Genomic DNA, 25,770 nt, shown 5'->3' with positions numbered 1-25,770 from the left:
TCATTGCGATGTGCAGGCTTCTCATTGTGGTGGCTTCTCTTGTTGTGGAGCATGGGCTCTAGGCACAGGGGCTTCAGTAGTTGTAGCACGGGGGCTCAGTAGTTGTGGCTCACGGGTTCTATAGCACAGGCTCAGTAGTTGTGGCACATGGGCTTAATTGCTCCGAGGCATGTGAGATCTTTCTGGACCAGGGCTGGAACCTGTGTGCCCTGCAGTGGCAGGCGGATTCCTAACCTCTGTGCCACCAGGGAAGCCCGCCTTTAAGTCTTATAAGACTTCATAAGGTTTAGTAGCACATGAAGGTAAATTTACAAATTTTATTCCTTCTGCAGAATTAATTTGTATTGGTAAACATCACACTCTTCAAATCAGAAAGCTGAATATGACTGCTTTCTAAGACAGTACAAGCCTGGGTTTGGAATTGTAACATTTTGAACATGTAATTTGTTCCTCAGAACATGAGATGAGTGCAGTTTTGACTTTTTTTGTGAGGCGCCTGGTACTTTAATACTTTCTAAGATATTTTCCCAGCTAAATTACTTTGGAAACTCAACTTTTTCTTAAAGGAAAAAGAATAAGGCAACACTTCACTAACATATGTATGGGAAAGAAAGAGCTGTTTAATGTGATTCAGTTAGGTGAAGTGTTTCATTTTCTTTAGAGTTCATTTATTTCATTAAGGCTCCGGAATCTCTTTAGTATTATTAGTCCCACAGAATCTTAGATTGCACTATTAGTGATACCACGCTTTTCTTGGCAAATGAGTGTCCCTTTTTCAGCTATAGAGTTCTTGATTGCTCTGATAGCTGAGTCTTGGGTGAAATATGCTAAAGTGTAGTTTCTGGATATCTATTTGTCAAAAAAGCTTGAGATTTTAAGTTGTTTTTTCTTTCCCATACACTTTTCGTATTTCTGTTTTGTGGCCCCAGGTATAATTATCTCGTTTAGCCTCCGTTTTATACATTGATAAGTTGAAGTCCTGAAGGGTTATAGTTTATACTTCTGGAATTCCTTTTTACTTTACTCATTAAAACTAATTTTTAATTACTGAAGCAATATATACTATATTTTCACTTCGAAATTTTCAAATAAGTTCAGCATTAACATAGAAAGTTACAGTTCCTCTTTTAATCTTTCCCCATCCCATTATCTTTTTCAGAAGTAACCTTTGTTAACATGAAAGTGTGTCCTTCCAGAGCTTGTTCTGTGTATTTTACACAGATATAGAGAAACTTTTAAAAAGTATAATTGTCATCATATTATGTATCATTGGAAGTTTTTTCCATGTATGTCTGTTTGTCTGTTTAATCTACCTCTCAACTTCTGAATAGTATTCTCCATAGAATGAATATCACAGAATATATTTTATAATTTTTCTCTTTGTGGTCATACCTTCGTTTTCCTCCTTTCCTACTCTACCACCCACCATGTTATAAATAATACTATTGTGAATATTCTTATGCATATCTTTGTGCAAGTGTGGATAAATCTGATTTTTCATTTCTATATAAACAGCATGGAATTGTCTCCCACCACTCCTCAATTCATATTGTCTCCAGTCTTTGCCTTCTGCTTAATGCTAGTCTTCAGCTATTTCATTGAAGGCCATCTTGGGATCAAAACTTCTCTTGTGGTCTTGATTACTAGAAGGACTCTTTCTTGACATGCTGTAAGTCTATATTACAAGTGATTAACATAACAGGAGAGCCAGTAAAAGTAATGTGGGAGCTTTGTAGTGCAGTGGCTAAGAGAACAGTTCTCTGGTGTCAGACTGCCTGGGTTTTAAACTCCACAACACTCCTTACCCTCCCCTTAGTATTTGTATCATCAACCTTAGACAAGTTATTTAACTTCTTTTTCAGTTTTCTTGTTCACACAGATGGGCTCCTCATCCTAATGATGTAGTTATAATGATATAATTATAGAACCTATGGTCTCGGGTTATTGTAAGGTTTAAGCTACAACATGTGGAATTCTTGGTGCGTAAGTGTTCCACAAATGTCAACCAGGGTGTGATAGTGATGCGCTGTGTTGCTTGTCCTACATTCTTGGTCCCCATGCGATTCTGAATAGAGATGTGATTGTATTAGTAAAAGGTCTACATAAATGGGAAGTGCACTGTATTCCAAACTTATGTCAAAATTAGTTAGGTCTGGAAGTGACTTTTATTTCCCTTTACTTATTTTCATAATGAAAACAAATTTTTAATAGTTTGAAATGGGCCCCAGGAATAGTCTTTTTTAAAAATTTTTATTATATATATTACAAGTATTTCTTCCCAGTTTCTTCCATATACATATATAATTGTTGTTGTTGTTGTTTTATCCTTTGGCTGTGCCTTGCGGCTTGTGGGATTCTAGTTTCCCGACCATGGATTGAACCCACACCCCCTGCATTGGTAGTATGGAGTCTTAACCACTGGACTGCCAGGGAAGCCCTCCTGAGTCTTTTTTTTTTTATTGGCTTGTGACATTTATTTTTATATTTATTTATTTAGCTATGTGCAGGCTTTCTCTAGTTGTGGTGAGCGAGGGCTACTCTTTGTTGCTGTGCGTGGGCTTCTCAGTGCAGTGGTTTCTCCTTGTGAAGCATGGGCTCTAGGTGCACGGGCTTCAGTAGTTGCAGCTTGTGGGCCTCAGCAGTTGTGGCGCATGGGCTCAGTAGTTGTGGCTCGCGGGCTTAGTTGCTCCGCAGCATGTGGGATCTTCCTGGACCAGGGAATCGAACCCGTGTCCCCTGCATTGGCAGGCAGATTCTTAACCGCTGCACCACCAGGGAAGTCCCCCCTTGAATCTTAATATATAACATTATGCCTTTGGAACATAAGGCTTAACTTTATAACATTTGTTTACTCAGGAATTTACTGAAGTCTCCCCTGTATTCCCATAGGACATTGTTCAGGGACCATGTGTAAATCCTGTTCTTACACCTACAGTCTTACATGCTTTTACATGTAGAAGCGTGTAAGACTCAGTATTTGTGAGCTTCAGCTAGTTTAGTCATTCCAAGAAGTCCTTATCATTACTCTCTAAGAGTCCCATATTATTCCATGAATTTCTATGCCAGTGTGCTACAAAAGCACACCAAAATAAACTTACAGTAAAAAATGTGCTGTTGTGAAATCGTTAGAAATCATTAATTTCTCATTGTATTTCATCTGTTCTTATTTTTGGATATTTTCCATTTGAATCCAATACTTTGCTTAATGTTTGTTAAAACTATATGTTAGTTGGAATTTGCATACAGGGTCACATAACAGTGAGCCTGACATGTTTGTTTAAGGAGAAGTTCAAGATCATGATTATCACTAAACCAACAAACTTACATCCATAACAGAGCAAATTTCCTTCTAGTTTATCTTTGTTTGAAGTGCTTTTAAGTCTGAGTAGTATTTTTAAGATAATAAATTTTTATATGAAATGACCAGAAACTTGGTTCAGGCATTATAGGAAAACATCTCTTAATTTTTTTAAAACAAATGTTGAAATAGTATTGAATAAAAATGGTGTGATTAATCTTATTTTTGCTGTTCCAGATTATATATGAACAGGAAGGGGTCTATATTCACTCATCTTTTGGAAAGACCAGTGACCAAGACAGCTTGATTTCAGGAATATTACGTATTTTAGAAAAGGTATGTTTCTAGTAAATGACTTTATTTAATAATTGTTATTAAATAAATAACAATAAATGAAGTGCTTTAGATGAGCCAGTAAAATGGCAGGGAATATTTTAAAACTTATGGAAAAGTGGCAGCAATATAATTTTTTTATAATGAAAAGCAGAATTTAGAAATCTATATATTGTTTGTTGTCAAATAGTGATTTACATATGATTTGCATATTTTAATGTGCTGATAAATTTAAGGAGTTAAAATTTCATTTTTGGTTCAGGCAGTTAAGTATAGGTGACTAAAAATATAAGACATTGCTGAATAGTAAATATGGTTAATAATTTCTTTCTCTAGGATGCGGAAGTAATAGTGGACTGGAGACCATTGGACGATGCGTTAGATTCTTCTAGTATTCTCTACGCTGGAAAGGTACTTAAGAAAAAATGCATGACTAAAGGAATGCCATTTTTTAATAAAAGCTTTGTTGAAATATAATTCATATACCATAAAATTTTTTAAAGTATGTAATTCAGTATTTTTAGTGTATTTACAGTTTTGCAACCATCACCAATATCTAACTTTCGAACGTTTCTGTTACTTCCAAAAAAGAAACTGTGCCTCTTAGCAGTCTCCCCTTCATTCCTACTTAACTCCAGCCCCTGCACCCATTAATTTACTGTCTTGTCTCTGAGGATTTGCCTGTTGTGGACAAATCTTTATCTAAATGGAATCATATAATATGTAGTCTTTTGTGACTAGCTTCTTTCACTTTAACATAATGTTTTCAAGGTTCATCCATGTTATAGCAACTATCAGTACTTTGTTTCTTTCCTTTTTTATTTTTTTGCTGAATAATATTGTCTTTATGAAATTGTACCATATTTTATTTATTCACTCATCAGTTGATGGATATTTGGGTTGTTTTCATTTTTTAGGCTAATATGAATAATGCTGTGAATGTTCATATTCAGGTTTCTGTGTGGACACATTTTCCCTTGAAAACCTAGGAATGGAGTAGTTGGATTAATTTATGTTTAACATTTGTATCATGTGTTGACTTGTCACTATGGAAGGTAGAGATTTAGCTCTATCTTATCTCTAATTCACCTTGAAACTATAGCTCAGTTGTCTACATTTCTCCTCAAAGTATTTAATCGCATAGTTGATCTTCTAATTTCATTTTCTTAGAGACATTTCTTCCAGAGCCTTCTTAAAAGTTCCTTCTGAACTTGTTGCTCTTTTGGTTTTCTGTGCAGCAGTTATCCTAGGGATTCTTTTTGCCTCTTTCTCCTATTTTAATCCCCGTTTCCTATATCTTCTGCTGTCTTATATTTTGGTTTACTCCCTAGTTGTAGTCCACCTCCAGTGCTTCCTGAGAAAAAGGGTGCAGGAGAGCAAAAGCATTTCTGTTTTCAAACTTTTCTATCCTTATTCTGAATTAATAGCTGGCTGGCATAGAATTACAGTTTGAAAATGAATTTCCCCCCATATTTTTGAAAGGTATTGTCTCAGGTTTGACTGATTTCCTTTATGGCTGTTAAGTCTAATGCATTCTAATTCCTTATCCTTGCTGTGTTTTTCCTCTTGAGAAGCTTTTAGAGTTGCCTTTTTGTTTCTAGTGTTTTAGATGTCCTGAAAATGTGCCCTTGTGGTCTTTTTTATCCACTGTGTTGGGTGCTTGATAGGCTTTTAAAAAACAATTTAATAAAAACATTTTTTATTGGCTCTTTTGGGTCTTAGTTGCTGTATGAGGGCTTCCTCTAGCTGTGGCAATTGGGGGTTACTCTTTGTTGTGGTGCGTGGGCTTCTCATTGCTGTGGCTTCTCGTTGCGGAGCACAGGCTGTAGGCACGTGGACTTCAGTAGTTGTGGCACGATGGCTCAATAGTTGTGGCTCGCGGACTCTAGAGCACAGGCTCAGTAGTTGTGGCACACAGGCTTAGTTGCTCCGCAGCATGTGGGATCTTCCCGGACCAGGGCTTGAACCCGTGTCCCCTACATTGGCAGGCGGATTCTTAACCACTGCGCCATGAGGGAAGTCCCGATAGGCTTTTTTTTTTAACATGAAAACTTGTGTCTTTTAGTTTTTAGAAAATACTTTTAAATTATTTTAGTGGGGTTTTCTTCTTCCTCTCCATGTTCTATTTTCTATCTTTCTGGAGCTCTATATGCTTTGGACTGATCTTGCAATATTTTAATACTTACTTTACTATTTTCTAGTTCTTTGTGTATGTGTGTATTATTTTCTAGGAATTTTTTTAGTTTTATCTTCCAGTTCTTCTATTGCCTTTTTCATTTTTGTTGTTTTTTAAATTTCTAATACATCTTGTTATAAGTGTCCCCTTTTCCCCCTTTTAAAAAGTAGCATCCTGTTCTTCATGGATGTACTATTCTTCCTTATTTTTGAGGAGTTTAAGGATAGTTTTTTAGATATTTTCATCTCTGTATATAGTCCACTTCCTCTAACTGACCTTTTTTTTTCCTATTTCTTTTGGACTTTATCTTTTATGTAGACCCTTGCCTTTGATGTTTGGTGATCTTTGTATTGTGGTGCTCATATTTAATAGCAAACACAAAAAACTGATTATACTCTCTATGTATGGGTAGGTTTATTAATAGTTGGACGTCAGGGTGACCTGGCTAGGCTGTTTCCTTGGGGAATCCCCGATGTTGAAACCTGGATCGTTTTTCTTGGGCTAGTTTTGTCAGAGAAGAATCTACAGATTCCTGTCTGGAGAGGGAAAGCTGGATTCCATTGTTCTTGGAACTGAGTGGAGGAAGAGAGCTGGGAGTCTTGGCAACTCATTATATAGATGAATTTTCATTTAATTCTCCTGTTTTCAGTGTATTGTCTCTTTGCTTAATGTCCTTGGTTTCTCCTAATCCAGAGATAATCTGTTTTACCTTTTCTGATGAATAAACCTCCAGCCTTTTAGACTTTTGTTAGCAGTCCTGTTTTCAACTTGACCTTTATCCTAGTTTCCAAAGGTACCTGATTTACCAGTTCCAGACCTTTGTGTGGGGTGGGGTGCTGTAAATTCTGCTTAGCTTTCCCCTCTATTGATGGGAGAGTTGGTAGTGGTGGTGGTAAGGGTTGCATTTTTTAAACTGGGAAACAAGGAGGGCTCCCTGAGAAATGACATTTGAGGAAGGACTCGGAGGGAAAAACATTCCACTTCATAATTTCATTCATTGTTTTTTCCCCCTTCAATCTATTTCTATTTCTTATTAATTTCTTTTGTTTATAATATATTCCTGTTCCTATAAATCTTCCTTTTTCCACTTTTAAAAAGAATTACACTAGCAACACACATACACATTCTTGTTGTAAAAATAATAGAAAGTTGAAGTCCTCCTTAACTAAAACCCTGTCCCTCATCTGTCCCTGTTTAGTGTATATCTTTCCAGACTTTTATCAGTACACATTTCCTGTCTGATCTATCCATCCATTCATCCCTGGTTTTCTCTAGTGTGTTTCTAATTAACATATGTTCCATGTAGTTGTTGTACTGCATACATTGTTTCATAACTTCATTTTATTTACTATTACATATTGAACATGCGTACATGTGAACAGATATCAGTCTTTAAACTTCTGCCTAGCATTTTATTGGTTACCCCCTAGTTTATTTACTTATTATTCCTTCATTGATGGAGAATAAGGTATTTTCAGCTTTTCACTTTTACAAACAATTCTGTGATGAAAATTCTTGTGTTTACCTCTTTGTATACGTGTTAATATTTCTGTAAAGTAGATGATGAGAAGAGTTATTGTGTTGAAACATATGCTTATTTTGAATGTTAATAAATATGACTCAGTTGTACATTTCAGTCTGCTAATTAGCACTGTCATCAACAGTGTGAGATAGCATTTCCTCACACTGTCTTCCATATTTTTATTTTTTAATTGAATGGGGCAGGAAAATTGAAATTCATCTTAACTTGCTTTTCTTTGATTGTTTCTGAAGTTGGACATCTTCCTTTGTCACTTCATATTTCTTTGATTTGCTTTTCATACCATTTCCTTATTTTTCTCTTTTGATATTTGTTGATTTCTAAATAGATTGGTAGGAGTTTTTGTATTCTGGATGTTTTTCTGTCATCTTCTGTATGTTTTGGAAACATTTTCACACAGTTTTGCTTATCTTTAACTTATGTTTGGTATCTTTTATTGAATAGACGTTAAATTTTTGATTTAATCAGATTATTAGGATAGCATTTTAGACTTTTGGTTTTATTCTCTTTTAAAATAGAAAGTTCTTTAGAACTAAATGCCTAGATAGGTTTTGTAGCTTTTAGCTAATTTTGATAAAGAGACATATGCAACCAATGGTGGCTTAAATAGATAGTCACCATTGGCTATTTTCCTCAGATAACCAGAAGTGTGGAGGTTCGGAGCTATTTGCAGTGTTTTTCTTGCTTTTTTCTCTGGTTTTAAGGTGGCTGTTATATTTTTAGGCAACATAGCTGCATTGAAAGCTGGAAATAGGGAAAAAGGGATGAGGCTTTTATTAGGAAAGCAAAAGCATTTCCAAGGCTCTACTGTTGACTTATGCTTATATTTCATTGGCAACCCTAATTGCAGGAGAATCTGGACAAGCTTTTCTTGTCTTTTTGGTAAGTTGAGCAAGGGAGAAAAGGATAGGAAATACTGTTCAGTTTTCCCACCAATGATGTCTGCCACAAGCTACAAACTTAATTTATATAAAGCAGAGAAGACATTATTGATTGAAATGAAATTATAGTCTTAGTCCCTGAATATTTTATATGTTATAATTATTTTAGGACTCCAGTTCAGTCGTAGAATGGACCCAAGTCCCAAAAGAAAGAGCTCATCGAGGATTGGAACATCTGAACAGTTACGAAACAGAGTGGGACATGGTTAATACAGTTTCATTTAAAAAGAAACCACATACCAATGGAGGTATGAATGAAATCTTTTGAAATCTTAAACTGATTTGCTACAATATAACATAAACAAAAGTGCAAAGAAAATTCTTTACTGTTTCTTAGAAGAAGGATGAATTGGTACTTTGATTACTACGTATGACTCCCACTTTATTTATATTCCATTTTCATCTTTTTATTGCTTTGTTGGTTATAACTTCATAAAAAGGCTTTAAAAATACTTGTTCTGTTCTGTAGTTATGAATGGCAGAAAATAGAAACACTTAAAAAGTTGCTTTGGCTATCTCTCATGCACATTTTTCTTAATCCATTATAATTAAAAAAATCATGTTATTTCATCCTAAAGCACCAGGGGGAGATGGAGTATGCCACTAAACCATACTGTTCTAATTTCATTGTTTTCTGGGATCTTCACAGCTCATTGCAGCTCCCCTTTATATATGTTCAGCAACTGTTCCCCTTTATATATATATATTAAATTTATGTTTGCTATGTGGTGATGATCTACATGTAGATAACAGAAAAGAGCCAAGCTAGCATTCTGATAGAACACATGTACTCCCCCAGATATGATCTAGCTGGCCCATGTGTGATGTGGCCAGCCTATTTGTGATCTCTTTAAAAAATATTAAACACTGTATAGAGTTAAAAATTTTTTCCTATTGACTTCTTGTGTTTTATAACTAATAGAATATTTTATCTTTTAATGATTTTGGTCTGAATTTAGGATTTATCCACATTTACCAGATTCAAAAAGGCTAGCCAGAATTTACTAGAATATGTATTGCTATGTTTATATAGCATTGTTACTAAGTAAAATTGTTCATGTGTGGCCTGGGGAATCATTCTTATATACAGTAGTTATACGTTGTGCTGTATCATTTCTTGGGAACAGTGGCAAATAAGGAAATGGTAAATCAAAAGCTTTTGATAACAGTCAGCTCATGCATATATATCTTTTTTTTCCCTGGCACTCCCATTCTACAGGGAAGGTTCTTACCAGAGCAATGCAGAAATGTTAAGGAAAGATAAAACCACAGGATTTTATTATATTTAGCATATGAGGGATTTTTAACTTCTCTAGACCAGATCTTCACGATTGGTTTATGTGAACTGCTATTTTTTGTTTGCCTAACATTGTTAAATCCTTGAAAATGAAAAAGGTTACAGAAATGAGTATAAGGAGTGAGTTTTCAGAATTTCATAAAAGAAGAATTACATGTTTGTGAAAAGCATAATCTGACAATAAAGATCTTTTTAGATTAATGGTTTTTAACTTTGGCTGCACATTGAAATCACGTGGGGAAGTTAGGCTTTTAAAAAAAGGACCAGTGCCTGGGTTTCAGCTAGCAAATTAAATCATGCTCTGGAAATGGAACCTGGGCATCTGTATTTTTCAGAAGCTCTCCTGGTGATGTTAGTGTGCAGCGTTGAGAACCACTGTGTAGTTGCAGAACTTAGCAAAAAACCATCGACCTAAATGTACCCCTGACCCTAACCACAGACCTTATGTATCTTGGCATTACATTATGACTTGTAAAGAGCCTTTATTTAGTCATTATTAAAAGTTAAGGACACATTTTCTTTCTTTTCTTCACTATTTAAAAAATTTTATGATAGCAGTAAGAAACACACTATACATTATGGCCCAGTGTGCATACACATGCAGATATTTAATAGAACAAGGAGTTAATGAAGTACATGTACTCTCTTCCATCCCATCCCATCCCATCTCATCTCATCCCATCTTATCCTAGACTGTCTGCCTTATCCAGTCATATTTCATCAAAACTCCTTCTTAAAGAAGACATTTTCTTAGCTGGATGTTTCAGAATTTAAAATTTTGCCATAATTTTTTACATTTTCAAAAAGCATTTTTGCAAATAAAATTTTTATTTTGTTTATTATTATAAACTTCACTTTTTTTTGTTTTACTTTTTACCTTTTTTGTGATACATAGAGGAAAATTGGGACAAACCTTTAAAAAATTGACCATTGAAGACTTTTTTAACTTTATATTTCTTAAGAAATATACTGCTAAAGGTTTTTATATATTAGATTAAATGTTTTGAAAATATATCTCCCCAGAACAACAGACTGCCGTGATGTTCTGGAAACTCATTTAAATAAAATGTCATGTCCTAGATGTTAATTCTGTTCAAGACATATGGAAACTTACTGTTTTGTTTACTCTTCTGCTATTACGGCCAGTTTTCCCATATCAGTGTGTTGGAGATATTTTTTACACATATTGGGTAACACAGTAAGTTCATCAGAACTGATTAGCTTTATTTACCTTTCTTTAAAGAGAAAAGAAGGAAATTTTGAGTTAACTCTTGGATTCCGTTAGTTTTCCTTTTTAACAATTTCTAGTTCTGGTTAGCTATTACTGGTAGACCAAATTGCAGATTACTTTTCTGTTGACTTGGTAGTAAGTTATTCATTTATTTAACACATCTCTGACTACTACTATGTGCTAGTCATTCTTCTAGGCACTGGGGATATAACGGTGAACAGAATTAAATTCTTGTTCTCATGAAGCTTATACACCAACAAAGGGACTTCTGGGATTGACTTGTAATTTTTCTCATCATTTATCAGAGCATTAAGTGAGGAAATGTGTGAGGCATTTTCTGTTGTATTTGATATGTAATGTGTGTCTGTTCCATTAATACAAGGGAAAATCTGTAAAATTTTTACTTTTGAATATACACAAACTGCTAATATACCTGCATATATTATTTAATATTCTTAATATGATTTTCTTCATATGATTTTCTTGCATTACTTTGGATTAAATACTTTTTGCGTAATTTAAGAATTTAATTTAAAAAATTGTATCTGATTTTTCATTGCTGTTTGCTTTGAAAATATTTTTGGTCATTGCAGATAATCTAGTATGATGTATCCTTTCTAGATAGTCCACGTGCATTCACACTTAGGTAATTCTTAAAGATGTTAGAATTCTAGAATTGTTCTCACTTTGATATTAGTTTGTAATGGTGTTATGAGCTGTATAATATAAATTGCAGTGAAACATGATGTGTAGTAAAGTGGGCACATGGTATTTAATCTGGTACCAGCCTTAGATATGAGTTCACCATCTGAACTGGTGTGGAAGTAGGCAGGTCACTGCATAGATAAGTTACTTTAGACTTTCTGGACTTTGTTTCAAATGATACTTGTTAAAATGTCCATGAAAGAGTGATGGTATCTGCATTCTTTGCAGGTAGAGGTTTCTGTAAGCTGTAGATTTCTGTGTCAGTTTAGGAGACCTTGTTGGAGGTGGTGGAGCTGTAGTGTTCCTGACTATATAGGAAGGTGACACGCATGCGGCTCAGTACTGACTGATCTATCCCTTGAGTAAGTTCTATAAGCAGATATTATCTATGTAGTTTATCTTTGTGGAATTGATAGTGTTGGGATACGATTAATGAAGATTTTCAATAACAGGATAGTATGATACTTCTTAGGAAATAACATTAGGGAAAAAGTTTTTTAAAATTTCAGATGTGACATGCTTAAGTGTGAGTTAAAATGTTAAAATGACATTTTTAGATTAGAAATTAATTATAAGTATTAGATAACATTTTTCCTTTGTTTAAATTTTTATTTAAATAGATAATCTTTACATTGCTTGTCATCAGTTATATTATTCACAAACCTAGAACTTTAAACTTCTATAAACAACCCACACACTAGGAAATGCTTTATTTTACAAAGCATAGTTTGGTTTGAATTGAGGTCTTAATGTAGTAGAAGTTTGATTTAGTAGGAAGATTGAATGTATTCAATCTTTTTGACGCATTCACAACTTAGTTACCTTTTCATCCTCAATTTCCCACTGTTCTTAGGGTTTTTGCAAATGTGTTCTCACTCCAATGTTACTTTTTTTTTTCAATTAATTTTTATTGGTGTATAGTAGCTTTACAATGTTGTTAGTTTCTACTGTACAGCAAAGTGAACAGTTATATATATACATATGTCCCCTCTTTTTTGGATTTCCTTCCCGTTTAGGTCACCACAGAGCACCGACTAGAGTTCCCTGAGCTATACAGTAGGTTCTCATTAGTTATCTATTTTATGCATAGTATCAGTAGGGTATATATTTCAATCCCAATCTCCAATTCATCCCCTCCCCTTACTTTTTATACTGGTATACTTTTACCTTCACTCAGTGTAGTCTAGTAAAAATAATTGCAGAAGGAAGTGAGGAGTAAAGGTTTGTTTTTGTTTTTGTTTGTTTTAAATGACTACAAGTGCATCATGCCATTTGCATTTGAGGGAAGTGGAAAAGTAATATTTATTGAATATTTGCTATATACTTGGTGCTGTACTTGTTAGTTGAGAAGTATTATCTCTTTTAAGTCTTAGAATAACATTGGGAGGTAAGTTTAATTATCTCCATTTTACAGATGAAGAAACAGAGGCTCAGAAAGATTCAATTATTTGCCCCAAATCATTCAGCTAGTAGGATGGTGATGCTGCAGTTTGAATCCAGCCTGCCTGCTTCCAAAGCCATGATCGTTTTGGGGCAAAGCTGACAATATAAAAATAGCATTTTTTTTCAGTTTGTATGCAGTAAGATTATTTTAAAAACTATTCTTTTAAGAAAATGTATGTTGCCATTTCTAATACAGGTGGAAGCCATGGTAATATGAATGCTACAGTCATTCCCTGGGTTCAACAAATTTCTGTTAGGCAGTCATGAAGAGTGCTGTCAGTACCTTTTAAAAAGGTGAACAAAAATATTTTGCCCCACTTTCTTGTTTTTAAGATGCTCCAAGTCATAGAAATGGGAAAAGCAAATGGTCATTCCTGTTCAGTTTGACAGACCTGAAATCAATCAAGCAAAACAAAGAGGGTATGGGCTGGTCGTATTTGGTATTCTGTCTAAAGGATGACGTCGTTCTCCCTGCTCTGCACTTTCATCAAGGAGATAGCAAACTACTGATTGACTCTCTTGAAAAATATGTGGTATTGTGTGAGTAAGTATCAAATTATTTTCTCCTTACTGAAACTGGATTGTTGTGTTGGTCCCAAGGCAAACTATTTTTATTTGTCTTTGGGTATCAGTGACCTATGCATATTAGGACACAAGCAACTTTGTCTTTTTTTGGAATATTGACTACTTTGGATGAATGACTGACTAAAATTTTTCTATTTTAGTAACTTGGATCTGCACCTTATCACCTTATTACTGTTGTAAAGAATGGTCCAGTATTTTAATACACATTTAAGTGAATGATGATACATCAGTAGCTTATGAATTACATATTTACCAGTTTTATCCTATAATATGTAGTTTCTGTTAAACATAGAGTTTCATTTGTAATGTTACAAATTTAAGTCAGGCAATTCTAAGACCTTTATAAAATCATTGTAGTGTTAGGGCTTTCTCGCTTCACGAAAATCTTGTGTCTCAAATTTATTTACCCAGGTGCATTTGTACACACATACTCTTTCTCTCTTTCACTCTCAACAAATACATTTTTGGTATCTATTATGTTCTGAGCACTGTGCTGGTTGTTTGATATTTAATAGTGAAGAAAACAGGCATGTTCCTGGATATCTGAAAGTTTATGGTCTTCTGAAGGATACTGATCAGTAAATAGCTATAAAGTCAAGAACTAAGATGGAGAAAGTTCAGGGAAGGGAAGAAGGGTACCTTCATTCGGACTGAGGGTTGGGTAGGGGTCAGGGAAGACTTTCTGGAGGAGGTAACATCTAGGTTGAGACTTGACAAATGAATGGACCTTAGCATGAAAGGGAAGGAGATATTTCGAGAAAAAGATGTTTTAGATAGAGGGAAGAATATAAAACATGATGTAATCACAGAACAGAGTAATTCAGTATACAGGTCTGCATAGTAGGGAAAGGAAGGGCACCAGATTTAAAGATGAGGCCAAAGAGCTGAGTAAAGGCCAGAGCATGAAGGATCTTATAAATCACATTAGCAGGTTGCTCCAGTTATCTAGATGAGTTTGTAGTGGCACGAACTAGGAGAGTGACAGGAAAGAAGTGTTGGAGGAATATTTAGTGTTAGAGTTTGTGATTGATTGGATATGTGGAGGAGAAAAGAAGGGAGAAGTTGAGATTTTTAGTTTGGGGAACTGTAGGGATGATTGTTAATTTCATTAATTATGTCCTCACTTTAGGACACTTTAATAGAGTAATGTCATGCCTAAATGTAGATTATATAAAACTAGGAGTGATCCACAATTTGAAAGATACTGACTGTATGTTTTCTGGCATGAAATTCTCTTCCCTTACCATGTTGACCGCCTCTGGTTGGCATTAGGCATGCTGATTAGTACCTGTAACCATAAGAAAGTCAGACCTGGTTGGTAGTATGTGGGTCTTGGATCTTGAAGTGAGAAGCTGTGAATAGGCTACCACCCATGGGGTTAAGTGTATTTCAGGAGGATCATTATCATGACTGGGGCAGAAGGCTTGGCTGTTGAATAGCAGCTGTTAAAGACTTGGGAATGCATCAAAGCAAGCTCAGTATCAGTCCATGCTGTGATGTAACTTACAAAAGAGCTCTTTCATTCTGAGACTGTTGATTAAAGCATAGTATGTAGAATGAAGTGGTAGTCCCTTTCTGCCCTTTACTGGTAAGATCATATTTTGGAGAACTAGGCTTAGTTTTAAACACTGCATTTTAGATGTTAGACTATACTATGTGGAAAAAGACGGCTAGTGTAATGAGAGAGATCAAAGTGGTATCATATGAAAAACATGTGGGTATGTGGGGATTTAACTTGAAGAATAGGAGCTTTGTTGCACGGTTAAATAAAACCGAAACTTCTTACTATGGTCAGTGAGGGCCTGCCCTACCTTATCTCTGTGTATTTCTTAAAGCTCACATTATGCCATTCTCTTCTGTATTCTTGCTATATGGTTTTCTTTCAGTTCCTGAAATGCCCTAAACTCTTTCTTTTCTTAGGGTCCTGTATGTATGTGTTTCTTTCGCCTAGAATATTCTTCTCCCTTTCTTATCCCTGAGGTCTCACTTTAATGTCACTTTCTTAGAGGGGCTTTTCTGGATGCATAGTGTCCCATTTAATGTAGGTTCCCACCCCCGTTCCTTTTTGCTTTCTCATTTCCTTGTGTGCTTCATTCATGGCCCTTAACAGAATAAAATAGTTTTGTCTGTTTACTTCTGTTGTGTTCTCCTCTAGAATATAAGCCCATAAAGGCAGGGATTGCATCTATCTCATTTACGTTTTCTCCTAAATTCCTAGCCAGAGTGCCTGGCACATAGTATTTGTTCAGTACACTTAGTTGAATGAGTAAATGGCATGGTGCTTATCGGTTCTACAAATAATTTCTAAAGGATTGTTAAAAGAAATAAACTGTAGGTTTGTTTTGTATGACTCCAAAAATAAATTAGAAGGAAATAGCTCACGGTGTAGAAATTAGAAGGAAGTAGCTCAAGAGGTAGAGAGTTTTCTATCCTGGGTGGGTTCAAGGATAGACTCAACAATCACTTAGGTGCTTATAAGGGAATAGGTACCTTAAATATGTGTTGGTGATGTTTTAATGAAGCTTGTAAGTGAAACTATGTTCCCTTTTCTGTATTGGTGAGGCTTAGATAGCATCATAGTAATTCAGCCCAAATTAATGTCGAAGTCATCCAATTATCACTTTTGGACAACCACAGGTCTCCCTAGTGAGGGCAGACCACTTATGACATGAATAAGAGCAGACTAGAAACCACTTTCTTTGTTGGCAGGTGGATCCAAGAGATTTAGAGAGCCTGAAAGGGGTTATGCCACACATGCATACTCTTTCCTGATCTCAGCAGTCAAGTATGTCCCTGTGAAGATCTTCTTTAATAGGAGTCCATATTTCCACCTGGGAACAAGAAGACAGGGGAATGGTGTTCCTCTCTACTTTATCATTCAATAAGTATTTTTTTTGAGGACCCACTATGTCCTAGACATCATACTAAGTGCTGGAGAGGAGCACTTTGTCAAAAAAGATATGGCATCTGTCTTCATGGAGTTTGTGCTATTACGGGAAAGATTAACATTGCTTATACAAATAAATGTAAATTTTCAGCTGTAATAAGTGCTATGAATAAGAGATATAGTGCGATGAGAGCATATAATAGGATAATATGTAAGTGTGTGTGTGTTAGTAATAAATGAAGCACTGAGAGAAAATGAGGTTAACTAAGGAGAGGATAAACTGGGCCAGAATGTGAGCATAAGTGATTAATTATAGCCTTTAATGACCTAGTCAAAGAGAAAATCCTAGCAGAGGAGTCTGACTCCCTACACTTTGTTTTCTCTCTTCCCACTAGGCTTTCTCACATTTATGGTCAACCAAGGATGTGGCTGTTTCTGGGGGAGGAGATAACTGTGTAAAGTGAGTCCTTTAAAAGCTTCATCCCTAATACCAGCCACTTTTCTGTTGTGTATTCTCCTGTGACACCGAGGGGCCAGTTTATTCTTTGCCCCCTGAATAGTCTGAAACGTGTGAGAATAGTACATCAAATATTTTATCCCCAAGGCCCCTCTGTACGCTAGGCAGAAAGTAAACACTCCCCTGTTCTCTTTCCCATCATAAATTATGCCCAGTTACATTGTGTCATATATGCTTTGTCCAGGTGGTAGGATATAGATATTCCAGATAAACAGTCACCAGTATAAAAAATAAGTCCCAAATTTGTATAAGCCGTCTCCCATTATCAGATTCTTAGGGAGATATTAAAGGTTCTTGTTCTTTATGTGCATTACTAACGATCCAAATAAATGGGATTCACAAATAAGTCCAAAGAAATGAAAATTCCCAAATAGCCCCCATTTTTTACTTTATTAGGTATCTTTCCTGTCTCTGGAGCAGTTAGCCTAAGCAGAATGGTGTTTCCAGAGTCATGTTTCTGTGGCCACAGATTGTTGTAGAGACCAGAAGAGAGAGTAGACCAGGAAAACCTTGGTTTCAGCAGCTTCACTGGGATCCCAGCCACTCTGTTCCTGGGTCATCCTTCTTGTGTTCTTCTGAGTTCGAAACATCAATAGAGGGAGATTCAGACCACGTTATCATTTTTTCTTCAGTTAACCTAAATTGAAGAATGTGGCTTGCATCTGTGGCCATGATGTCTTCCTAATACTCCCTGTAACAAATTAAGGGCCTTACCATACAGACGAATAGAAATTGCAAATTTGCTAGGGATGTGCAGCCTTGAGAGAGCAAGGTAAAGGTTGGGATAACCATGCGCAGTTCCTTCTTTCAGTCTCACCGACTGGATCACACAGCACAAGATAGGCCAACTTCTTGAGGCTTATTATTTCTCAAATGGTTTTCTTATCTACTGGGAAAAATAAATTGTCCTATTCATCAATATTCTTTACTGTTCTTTGACTTATCACCATTTAAAATATGGTATTCAGTTGGGTAAAAGAATGAGCCACAGATAGATTTTTGTTACATTTCTGGAACCAAGTTGGTTGCTAGGATATGAATGAAGGTTATTGGTTCCGTTAAAATTATTTTATATATTGGGCCATTTTCAAATTAGTACATCAATATCCAAGCAGTAAAATATTTCCTTAAAAAGTCAAATTGGTTGTATCCTAACACCTATGAGATTAAATTTTAGACCCTCATTTATTCCCTTTGTGAGATACACACACATCCATACATATACACACACAGATATATATGTATAAATTACATAGATGGGAATAAACTATATAGTTATGTTGTAAATATTCTGTACCTCTTTATTTTTTATTAATCTTTTCTGCTTTATATTTTTTGCAATGATGTTTTTATTTATTTCTTTAGCTTTCCATATTGGTCTTCTCAGTAGCAATATAAAATGGTTACTGCTACATCTCAGTGTGCAGACATTCTTCAACATTCTGAATTCTGAAGTTTTGGGGAGAGGCTCACTTCCAAAGTACTTCTGAATTTTTAGTAGTTATGCATCTGTAATTGTGATATTAGACAGTGGTTTTCTTTAAGCCCTTTAGTAGGATCTAACAGAATTGCTGATGTTAGCATCATTAAAAGTTCTGTCTTAACTGCAATGAGTTTTTGTTGTTGTTGTTACATTTCTGGCAAGTATAATGAATTCAGGCTGTTATGAGTTAGCTGTAAACACTGAAAATCCACTTTCTCTTCCACAGCAAGGAAAGCATGCAATAGTTTTTGAAAGTCTTGAATAATGTTGTCATGAGTGATCAACTTCCCAGAATCCATAATATCCCCAGAATATATAAATATAATATTTAATCTTCCCAGATTAAATCATTGTGGTAACATGGCAGATGGAAATGTAACAGTATTCTGGAATGCCAGCCCGCCTTTTGGTGAGCTCTGAAGTTGCTTAGCAACATATTACTTGTCTTCTTAGACTGATGCACTTTAAAAAAATGTTTTATTGATTTCTTTAGTGTCAACCAAGTCTAATGTGACTTCCCCCAGCCCCTCATCACAGACCATTAGGGATAAAAAAAAGAAATCCTTCCTTTTTTAAAAAGTATCTGTGGTTGTTTGTTGGTTGAGCAGTCATTTCTTCTTACCATCTCCAGTTTTGTGACCATAGTGTTAGATCTGGAGCCATAAATAATTGGCTGGGTACAGATAACTGAAGGCTGCATATGTGTTCCCCTTCAACATGCATAGCCAGTGTTTGAACTTTCATGATCGTTTTATTTGTAGTTGAAAAAAAAATTTGACAATCTATTTTTAGAAAAAAAAATAATAACTATAGTGCCAGCAGCGCTGTGTTAAGAAAAAAAATGTGCCTATACTAATTACCTTTCTGTTTCTGGTGCTACGTTTACAAGTTGATCTATCATTAGGAAATGCCTTGTGAGAATCTATAGGTCTTCATGTTAAACCATGACTACCAGAAGATGTTCAGAAAAATGGTGATTAATGAAAATTGAATATTTATAAAGTTGTTTTCTTCCTGCTTCATATGACTCAATCTTAGCTCTTTTAAAAAGCCAAGGGGCTTATTAAACTACTATTGTCTGTGAAGATTGAATGGTGTTTCTAAGTTAGAATAAGATCATGTTTTGGATTTCATATCCCCCCAGCATTGCTGTTGCATCCTGTTGTATTAGAATTGGGAAGAGGTAACTGTTATTAAAGTTCTTATCTCAAACATTTATAATAAACTAGAAGTAGATAGCAGCAAAACAGTGCATTGAATTTTTGCTTTTAAACACACAAGTTGTGGATTTATTACAACTGACTTAAATTATAAAACTTATTGAATAGAAAAGAGACTGGATAATTCATTTGATTACTTCAAATTAGATGTCTGGAAAGCATTTTGTTTATTTGGTAGTTATTAGGAAATGTGGAGAAAAAGTTGTATCCAGAGGTTAATAAGCAAAAAGTAAAAATATAGTGTACCTGAACTGTACATTACAACCATGTGTGTTTATAATAATGGTTAGCATAATTAATGATCTTTAACAAATAATTAAGGTACTGTATCTTGTGTTTTTTAACACTTATATTGCAAAACTACCAAGCTGTGGAGTGAAGTTGGAAATCATTTCAAAATAGGACATTTTCCTGTAGTGTACATATTATATATACTGATGAATCCTAAAGTGTGTTTCAACTTTCTTTATAAGAGAAGATATATTCTTATAATAAGGGAAGGTACATTTGTAAGGATTTCCTACTCTAATTCTAAACAATAGTTTGGGTTCATTATAATTTAGTCCACCTAGAATAAAAATATACTTCATCCCTTTTACATTTATTTAATATTTAATGTTTCATGTAGTTTGGGAACTCACTTAAGATAGTTACTAAGTACTTGCTAATATTGTGTTAATGGGAAACAGTCCTAGAACTGGCCATTTAAGGTTTTTTGTTGTTGTTGTTAAGGAAAAATAACTGTGCGTTAGTAATTGTTCAGGTAGTCAGTGTGCTATTGTTTTCTACAAATCCCTTCTTTTATTACAGATCTCCACAGGACAAAAGAACACTTCTTGTGAATTGTCAGAATAAGAGTCTTTCACAGTCTTTTGAAAATCTTCTTGATGAACCAGCATATGGTATAATACAAGTATGTTTCTTAAGTCTATCTTGTATTAATCTGTTAGTCTGACCCCATTATTTTATCCTACCTCTCACTTTCTCAGAGATTATACAGAATGAGGCAAGTGTCCGTGTGTGTGTAAACTTTATGGAACTATTCTCTATAATTTTATAGAAATAATAATATATATCATATTATTTGTAAGACTCAGAAGCTTCCTTGGTTCTTAATTACTCTTACAGCAATTTTCCCCTTTATCATAATTGAAATTGGACATTAGATTTTTATTATCATAGCTTTCATTGATTAGGTGAAAAGTCAGTGGGTAAGCCACCTTAAATTAGTCATTGATAAACTTATGAAAAAATGTGGTTTGACTTTTTATTTTAAGTAGGTTCATTTGGGGTCAGATTAGTCTAATTCCTTTTAAAGTATTTGAGTATATTCTTGCATTTGGCTAAAAATGTGCCCTTAACACAGGCAGAAATAAAGATAATTTATTTTTCACTCAGGTTTCTATGTAAACTAATGACATGTTTGTTTATTCATTCATTTGTTCACTTATTCTTTCAACAAATGTTTGAGTGCTTCTTTGTCCCAGATATTATCTCTTCTTGGTTCTGAAGATAAAGAGGGAACTTTTTAGGAAGGAGGACAAGAGAGCTAAACACTGATTAAAATAGAAAGTGAGGGAACAGTTTTTCTTATTGTGAAAATAATCATTGTAAAGATAGGCCTTTAAGAAGTAACTGTTTTTGCTAAATATGAATAAGTAGGCAGTTTGGGATTTAGAAGTAGCTGTAATACTAGAAAAACCTTTTCACTGCTTTATAGGGCAGCACTGTACAGAACATATTACTCTTTTGGCATAATTCACCAGTTGTATAATTAGATTAAAATGTCAGCTAATATTTAAATATTGTGAGCGTTTAAACTTAGCTATCAAATATTTTGTGTTAGACTAGTGTGGTACTACCCACTTCAAGAAATATTTTTTTTGTGAAGGCAGCACTGCTAGACAGAAGAAAGCTGTTGTGGGCCATTCATCAGTTGAAAGTAAGCACTGCATATGTTTCTGGTGTATGCAGATTGAATGAAGCCTGCAAATCATTGTTTATCTGCAATTCAATCAGTAGCATTAGCTTGCCATTTAATATACTATTTTAACTAAATGAAAAAATTGGCTTAGAAAACTTAAATTTTTCTTCACAGAAAAAAATAAAATTTTAAAATAATCTTAGAATACTCTGTTTTAGTTCTGATTCCCGCTCTTTAAAAAACTGCCCTTTTGCCTGTCATGATGTATTTTTCTTTATTTGATTTAATTATGCAAATATTTTTCTTCCTACTACATAGAAAATTAAAAAGGATCCTTATACAGCAACTATGGTAGGATTTTCCAAAGTCACAAACTACATTTTTGATAGTTTAAGAGGCAGTGATCCTTCTGCACATCAACGACCACCTTCAGAGATGGCAGATTTTCTTAGTGATGCTATTCCAGGTTTAAAGATAAATCAACAAGAAGAACCAGGATTTGAAGTCATCACAAGAGTGAGTGGAGTTTATATTAATACAGCTCTTGTATTTTAGCAGGAGGAATGCTTTTTAAATGTGTACTGAATGCTGTAGAAATAGAAACTCAGTTTTGGTCATACCTGCCTCTTTCTCACAATCCTTCCTTATAGCTTTTTGCTAACTAATATATCTAACAACTCATGCTTGTCCTGCCACCAAATTCTTGGTTTCTTCTTCATCAACTGCTGCTTACACTTTTCATCAGTGTTGGCTCTCTTTCTTTGATTAACTTTTGATAATAATGAACAGGTGGTTCATTTCATTGAGTGTATAGCAGTGAGTAAATAGTAAGCCTTGCATGTTGCCCCTAATTCTGTTCCTAACTTGTTTTCTCAGGTACTCTTCACAGGCGGGAGCTAGTCAGGACACTACTCTCGGGCTTTTATTCTTATGTGAATCTTTTCTTTTTTAAGTAAGATGGATTTTGGCCTTGAATTATGGCAAATCTTTATATATGCTCAACAAGACTTTTGAATTTGCTACAGTTCTAGGCTGCACATAGTTAGAACATTATACAATATCTAAATTGTAGTACTTAATTAGAGGGCTTATCTTGCAAATGGTATTTTAAAATTACCAACATCTGTTAATTGAATAAAAAACTGTAGAAAATGCAAAGTGGAGCTAATGGATCATGAATCAATTCTGAGAGCTACAAATTTTAGCTTGGAAGAAAAGCTAATTTTAGAATATGATTAATGGAATAATACTCTCTGTTTTTAATAATACAGCATACCATTTAGTTTGAAGGGTCTGTTTTAGAATTTACATGTTGAGTGTTCTGTACTTATGTAATTGAAACCCAAAATAGCAAGTGCATTTCTGTTTCTGAATTTATAACCCAGTTATTTGTGTGTTTAATAGGATGGAAAAAATGTATGCAGTGCTATTGCAGTTTATAAACTAAAGATTGGAAACCAAGGGAAAATAGTTAGAAATGTTAGAACTTATGTCTGAGTAATAGTATTTTAGTTGCAGTTTCTGTGTACCTTGATTTCATTTCACTAGTTAAAGGTGTACTTCTTATTGCTTATCTTCTTATTTTAGATTGATTTGGGTGAACGACCTGCTGTTCAAAGGAGAGAGCCAGTGTCATTGGAAGAATGGACTAAGAATGTTGATTCTGAAGGAAGAATTTTAAATGTAGATAATATGAAGCAGATGATATTTAGAGGGGTAATTTCTTTAGTATTTTAAACTGTTGGTATTCAAGTTTTTCTTTTGAGAGGTGGGAGAGATGAACACCTTTTTGATGAATGATGCCTTAAAATCCCTGTAGGACAGAGTGAGGTGCTTGTGATGTCCTTGAGGGTTGAGTTGGAGGGATATAACATTAAGCCTATGGAAAGGTATTTTTTCTTTCTTGAAGTTCTGTGAGTTATATGAAGGAGGCATATGTGTTCCTCAGTGATAGTTGCCTTATCCAGTAAAGATTGAGTTTAGAAAGACTAATCAGTTCCAGGGTCTGCTATACAATCTGTGCTTTCTGGCAGCTGCTTACATCTTCAAAATCTAGAAGTAAAAAACAAGATAGTTTTGACTGAATTGAACTATTTTTATGTATAGGCATAGAGATGTTGTGGTTCGGTTCCAGACTACTGCAGTAAAGTGAATATTGCAAATAAGCGAGTCACTCAAATTTTTTGATTTCCCAGTGCATATAAAAATTATGTCTGCACTATACTGTATTGTCGATTAAGTGTACAATAGCATCATGTCTAAGAAAACAATGTATGTATTTTAATTAAAAAATACAAAATAAAAAAATTAATAATAGTAACATCAGAGATCACTGATCACAGATCACCATAACAAATACAATAATAATGAAAAAGTTTGAAATATTGTGAGAATTACCGAGTGTGACTTGGAGACATGAAGTGAGCAAATGCTGTTAGAAAAATGGCGCCGATAGATGTGTTTAACACAGGGTTGTCACAGACCTTCAATTTAATAAAAAATGCAATACCTGAGAAGTGCAGTAAAGCAAAGTGCAATAAAATGAGGTGTGCCTATGTAAAACTATCTCTTAAATATTAGTTTTTCTGTTTATATGCAAGTTTTGTGAACTTAAAATATTGCATTCATTTTTTACAAATGTGTTTAATATGCATGTTTTCTTCAGGGACTTAGTCATGCATTGAGAAAACAAGCATGGAAATTTCTTCTGGGTTATTTTCCTTGGGACAGTACCAAAGAGGAAAGAACTCAATTACAAAAACAAAAAACGTAAGTAATGGTCTTTTGTGTGCTCGTTAAAGAAATCCAAGTAACTCATCCATATAAAGTGAAATAGACTAGGGTAGGAGAACATATTTTTATTTTCATCTTTTTAATTTGAACATTGTGAGCACTGTAGTTAATTTCAAACCGGAAATACTTATTAGAAAGACTTAATTGCAGTTACATTGGTGAATATGTAGAATGATGGTAAAAACAATTCTAGTCCCCTTGTATTTTTAAATATATCTCATTTGTCTTGATTCATTTTTATAATTTATTATGAAATTGTAAAAATGACTCATAAGTGTATTTGCTATTTAGGTTAATTACCTTTAAATTATTTTCCAGGTGCTGTTATAACATAAACTGGTTTTTCTTTCTTTTTTTTTTGGAAGTGTGTTTCTAGTTTTTAGTAATTTATCAGACTTGAAAAGAAACACAGACCAACTCTCCAGGTGTACTTATTCCCAGTTCGTCCGTCTAACCTTTGATTTAAAGCTCACTTTCAATCATTATGTGTATATTCAAACTCAGACAATCCTTTCTCTTTTCAACATATTTGTCAGTCCTTAGACATTTTCACATCAACAACTTTCTGTAGTAAACTGGTTGGAAAATGGAACTCTTACGTCACATTAAAAAAAAAAAAACTTGTAGGTTTGTATTTGTAATTACTCAGAAACTTCAGTGGTTAAAGTATGTAGTGACTGGAATAATTTTAGGTCTGATATTAAGGATTGAAGTAAATGTTTCCTTAAAATCATACCTAAATTATTCTAGTAGTTTCAATGAAGTTTATGACATGTATAAGGTTATTTCATTTTTCCTTTGTTTTCACTAATTTATCATAACTTTAAACATATTTGTAAATTTTATAATTATAAATTTGCATCTCACTAGCACCATAAATGCTTTGATACATTAAAGTTTTTTTTAGGTGTTCAAATAACTTTTTTGGTGTAAAATTGTTTTCTATAGTGATGAATACTTCAGGATGAAACTACAATGGAAATCTGTCAGCGAGGAACAAGAGAAGAGAAATTCAAGGTTAAGAGATTATAGAAGTCTTATCGGTAATTTTTTCTTAATTTTGGAAATGCATGAGAAGGTTGCATGGAAGGCTTGGTAAGATTTAAGAAATGAAGATAAATATACTATAGAGTTAGGGCCAAATGAGAAATCAGATGCTTGTGGTAAAGATTCTTACTGCAAAAATATCTAGAACCTCCTAGGGCAGCCTTCAGAGTGTGATTTGGGTACTCTGTCTAGCTGCAAAGCCTCTATCTGGCTCTCTAGCCCTCTGAAGAAATTGACATTGTTGTGAACTTGGGCCAAATAATAAAGGTCATAAAACTTTTTCTCAGAGAGGAGGAGATCAAGATGGCGGAGTATAGGACACAGAACTCACCTTCCCCCACCAACACATC

The 25,770-nt window shown here is 34.4% G+C and overlaps 1 protein-coding gene across 2 annotated transcripts in view; it reads left to right on the top strand.

Annotated features, from left to right (window-relative positions):
- TBC1D15 (TBC1 domain family member 15) overlaps positions 1–25,770 on the top strand; it is an 82,741-nt gene that overhangs the window by 20,096 nt on the left and 36,875 nt on the right. For both annotated transcript variants that reach the window (XM_057741668.1, XM_057741667.1), the window contains exons 2-10: positions 3,536–3,634; positions 3,968–4,042; positions 8,398–8,536; positions 13,298–13,508; positions 20,467–20,569; positions 21,899–22,096; positions 23,168–23,296; positions 24,246–24,349; positions 25,322–25,416. In XM_057741668.1, coding sequence (XP_057597651.1) covers positions 3,536–3,634; positions 3,968–4,042; positions 8,398–8,536; positions 13,298–13,508; positions 20,467–20,569; positions 21,899–22,096; positions 23,168–23,296; positions 24,246–24,349; positions 25,322–25,416 — 1,153 coding nt within the window. The remainder of the gene's footprint in view (positions 1–3,535; positions 3,635–3,967; positions 4,043–8,397; positions 8,537–13,297; positions 13,509–20,466; positions 20,570–21,898; positions 22,097–23,167; positions 23,297–24,245; positions 24,350–25,321; positions 25,417–25,770) is intronic.

Source organism: Hippopotamus amphibius, chromosome 7 (genome assembly GCF_030028045.1).
Source record: "Hippopotamus amphibius kiboko isolate mHipAmp2 chromosome 7, mHipAmp2.hap2, whole genome shotgun sequence".
Lineage (NCBI taxonomy): Eukaryota > Metazoa > Chordata > Mammalia > Artiodactyla > Hippopotamidae > Hippopotamus > Hippopotamus amphibius.
This window is presented reverse-complemented; position numbering and strand designations above follow the sequence as displayed.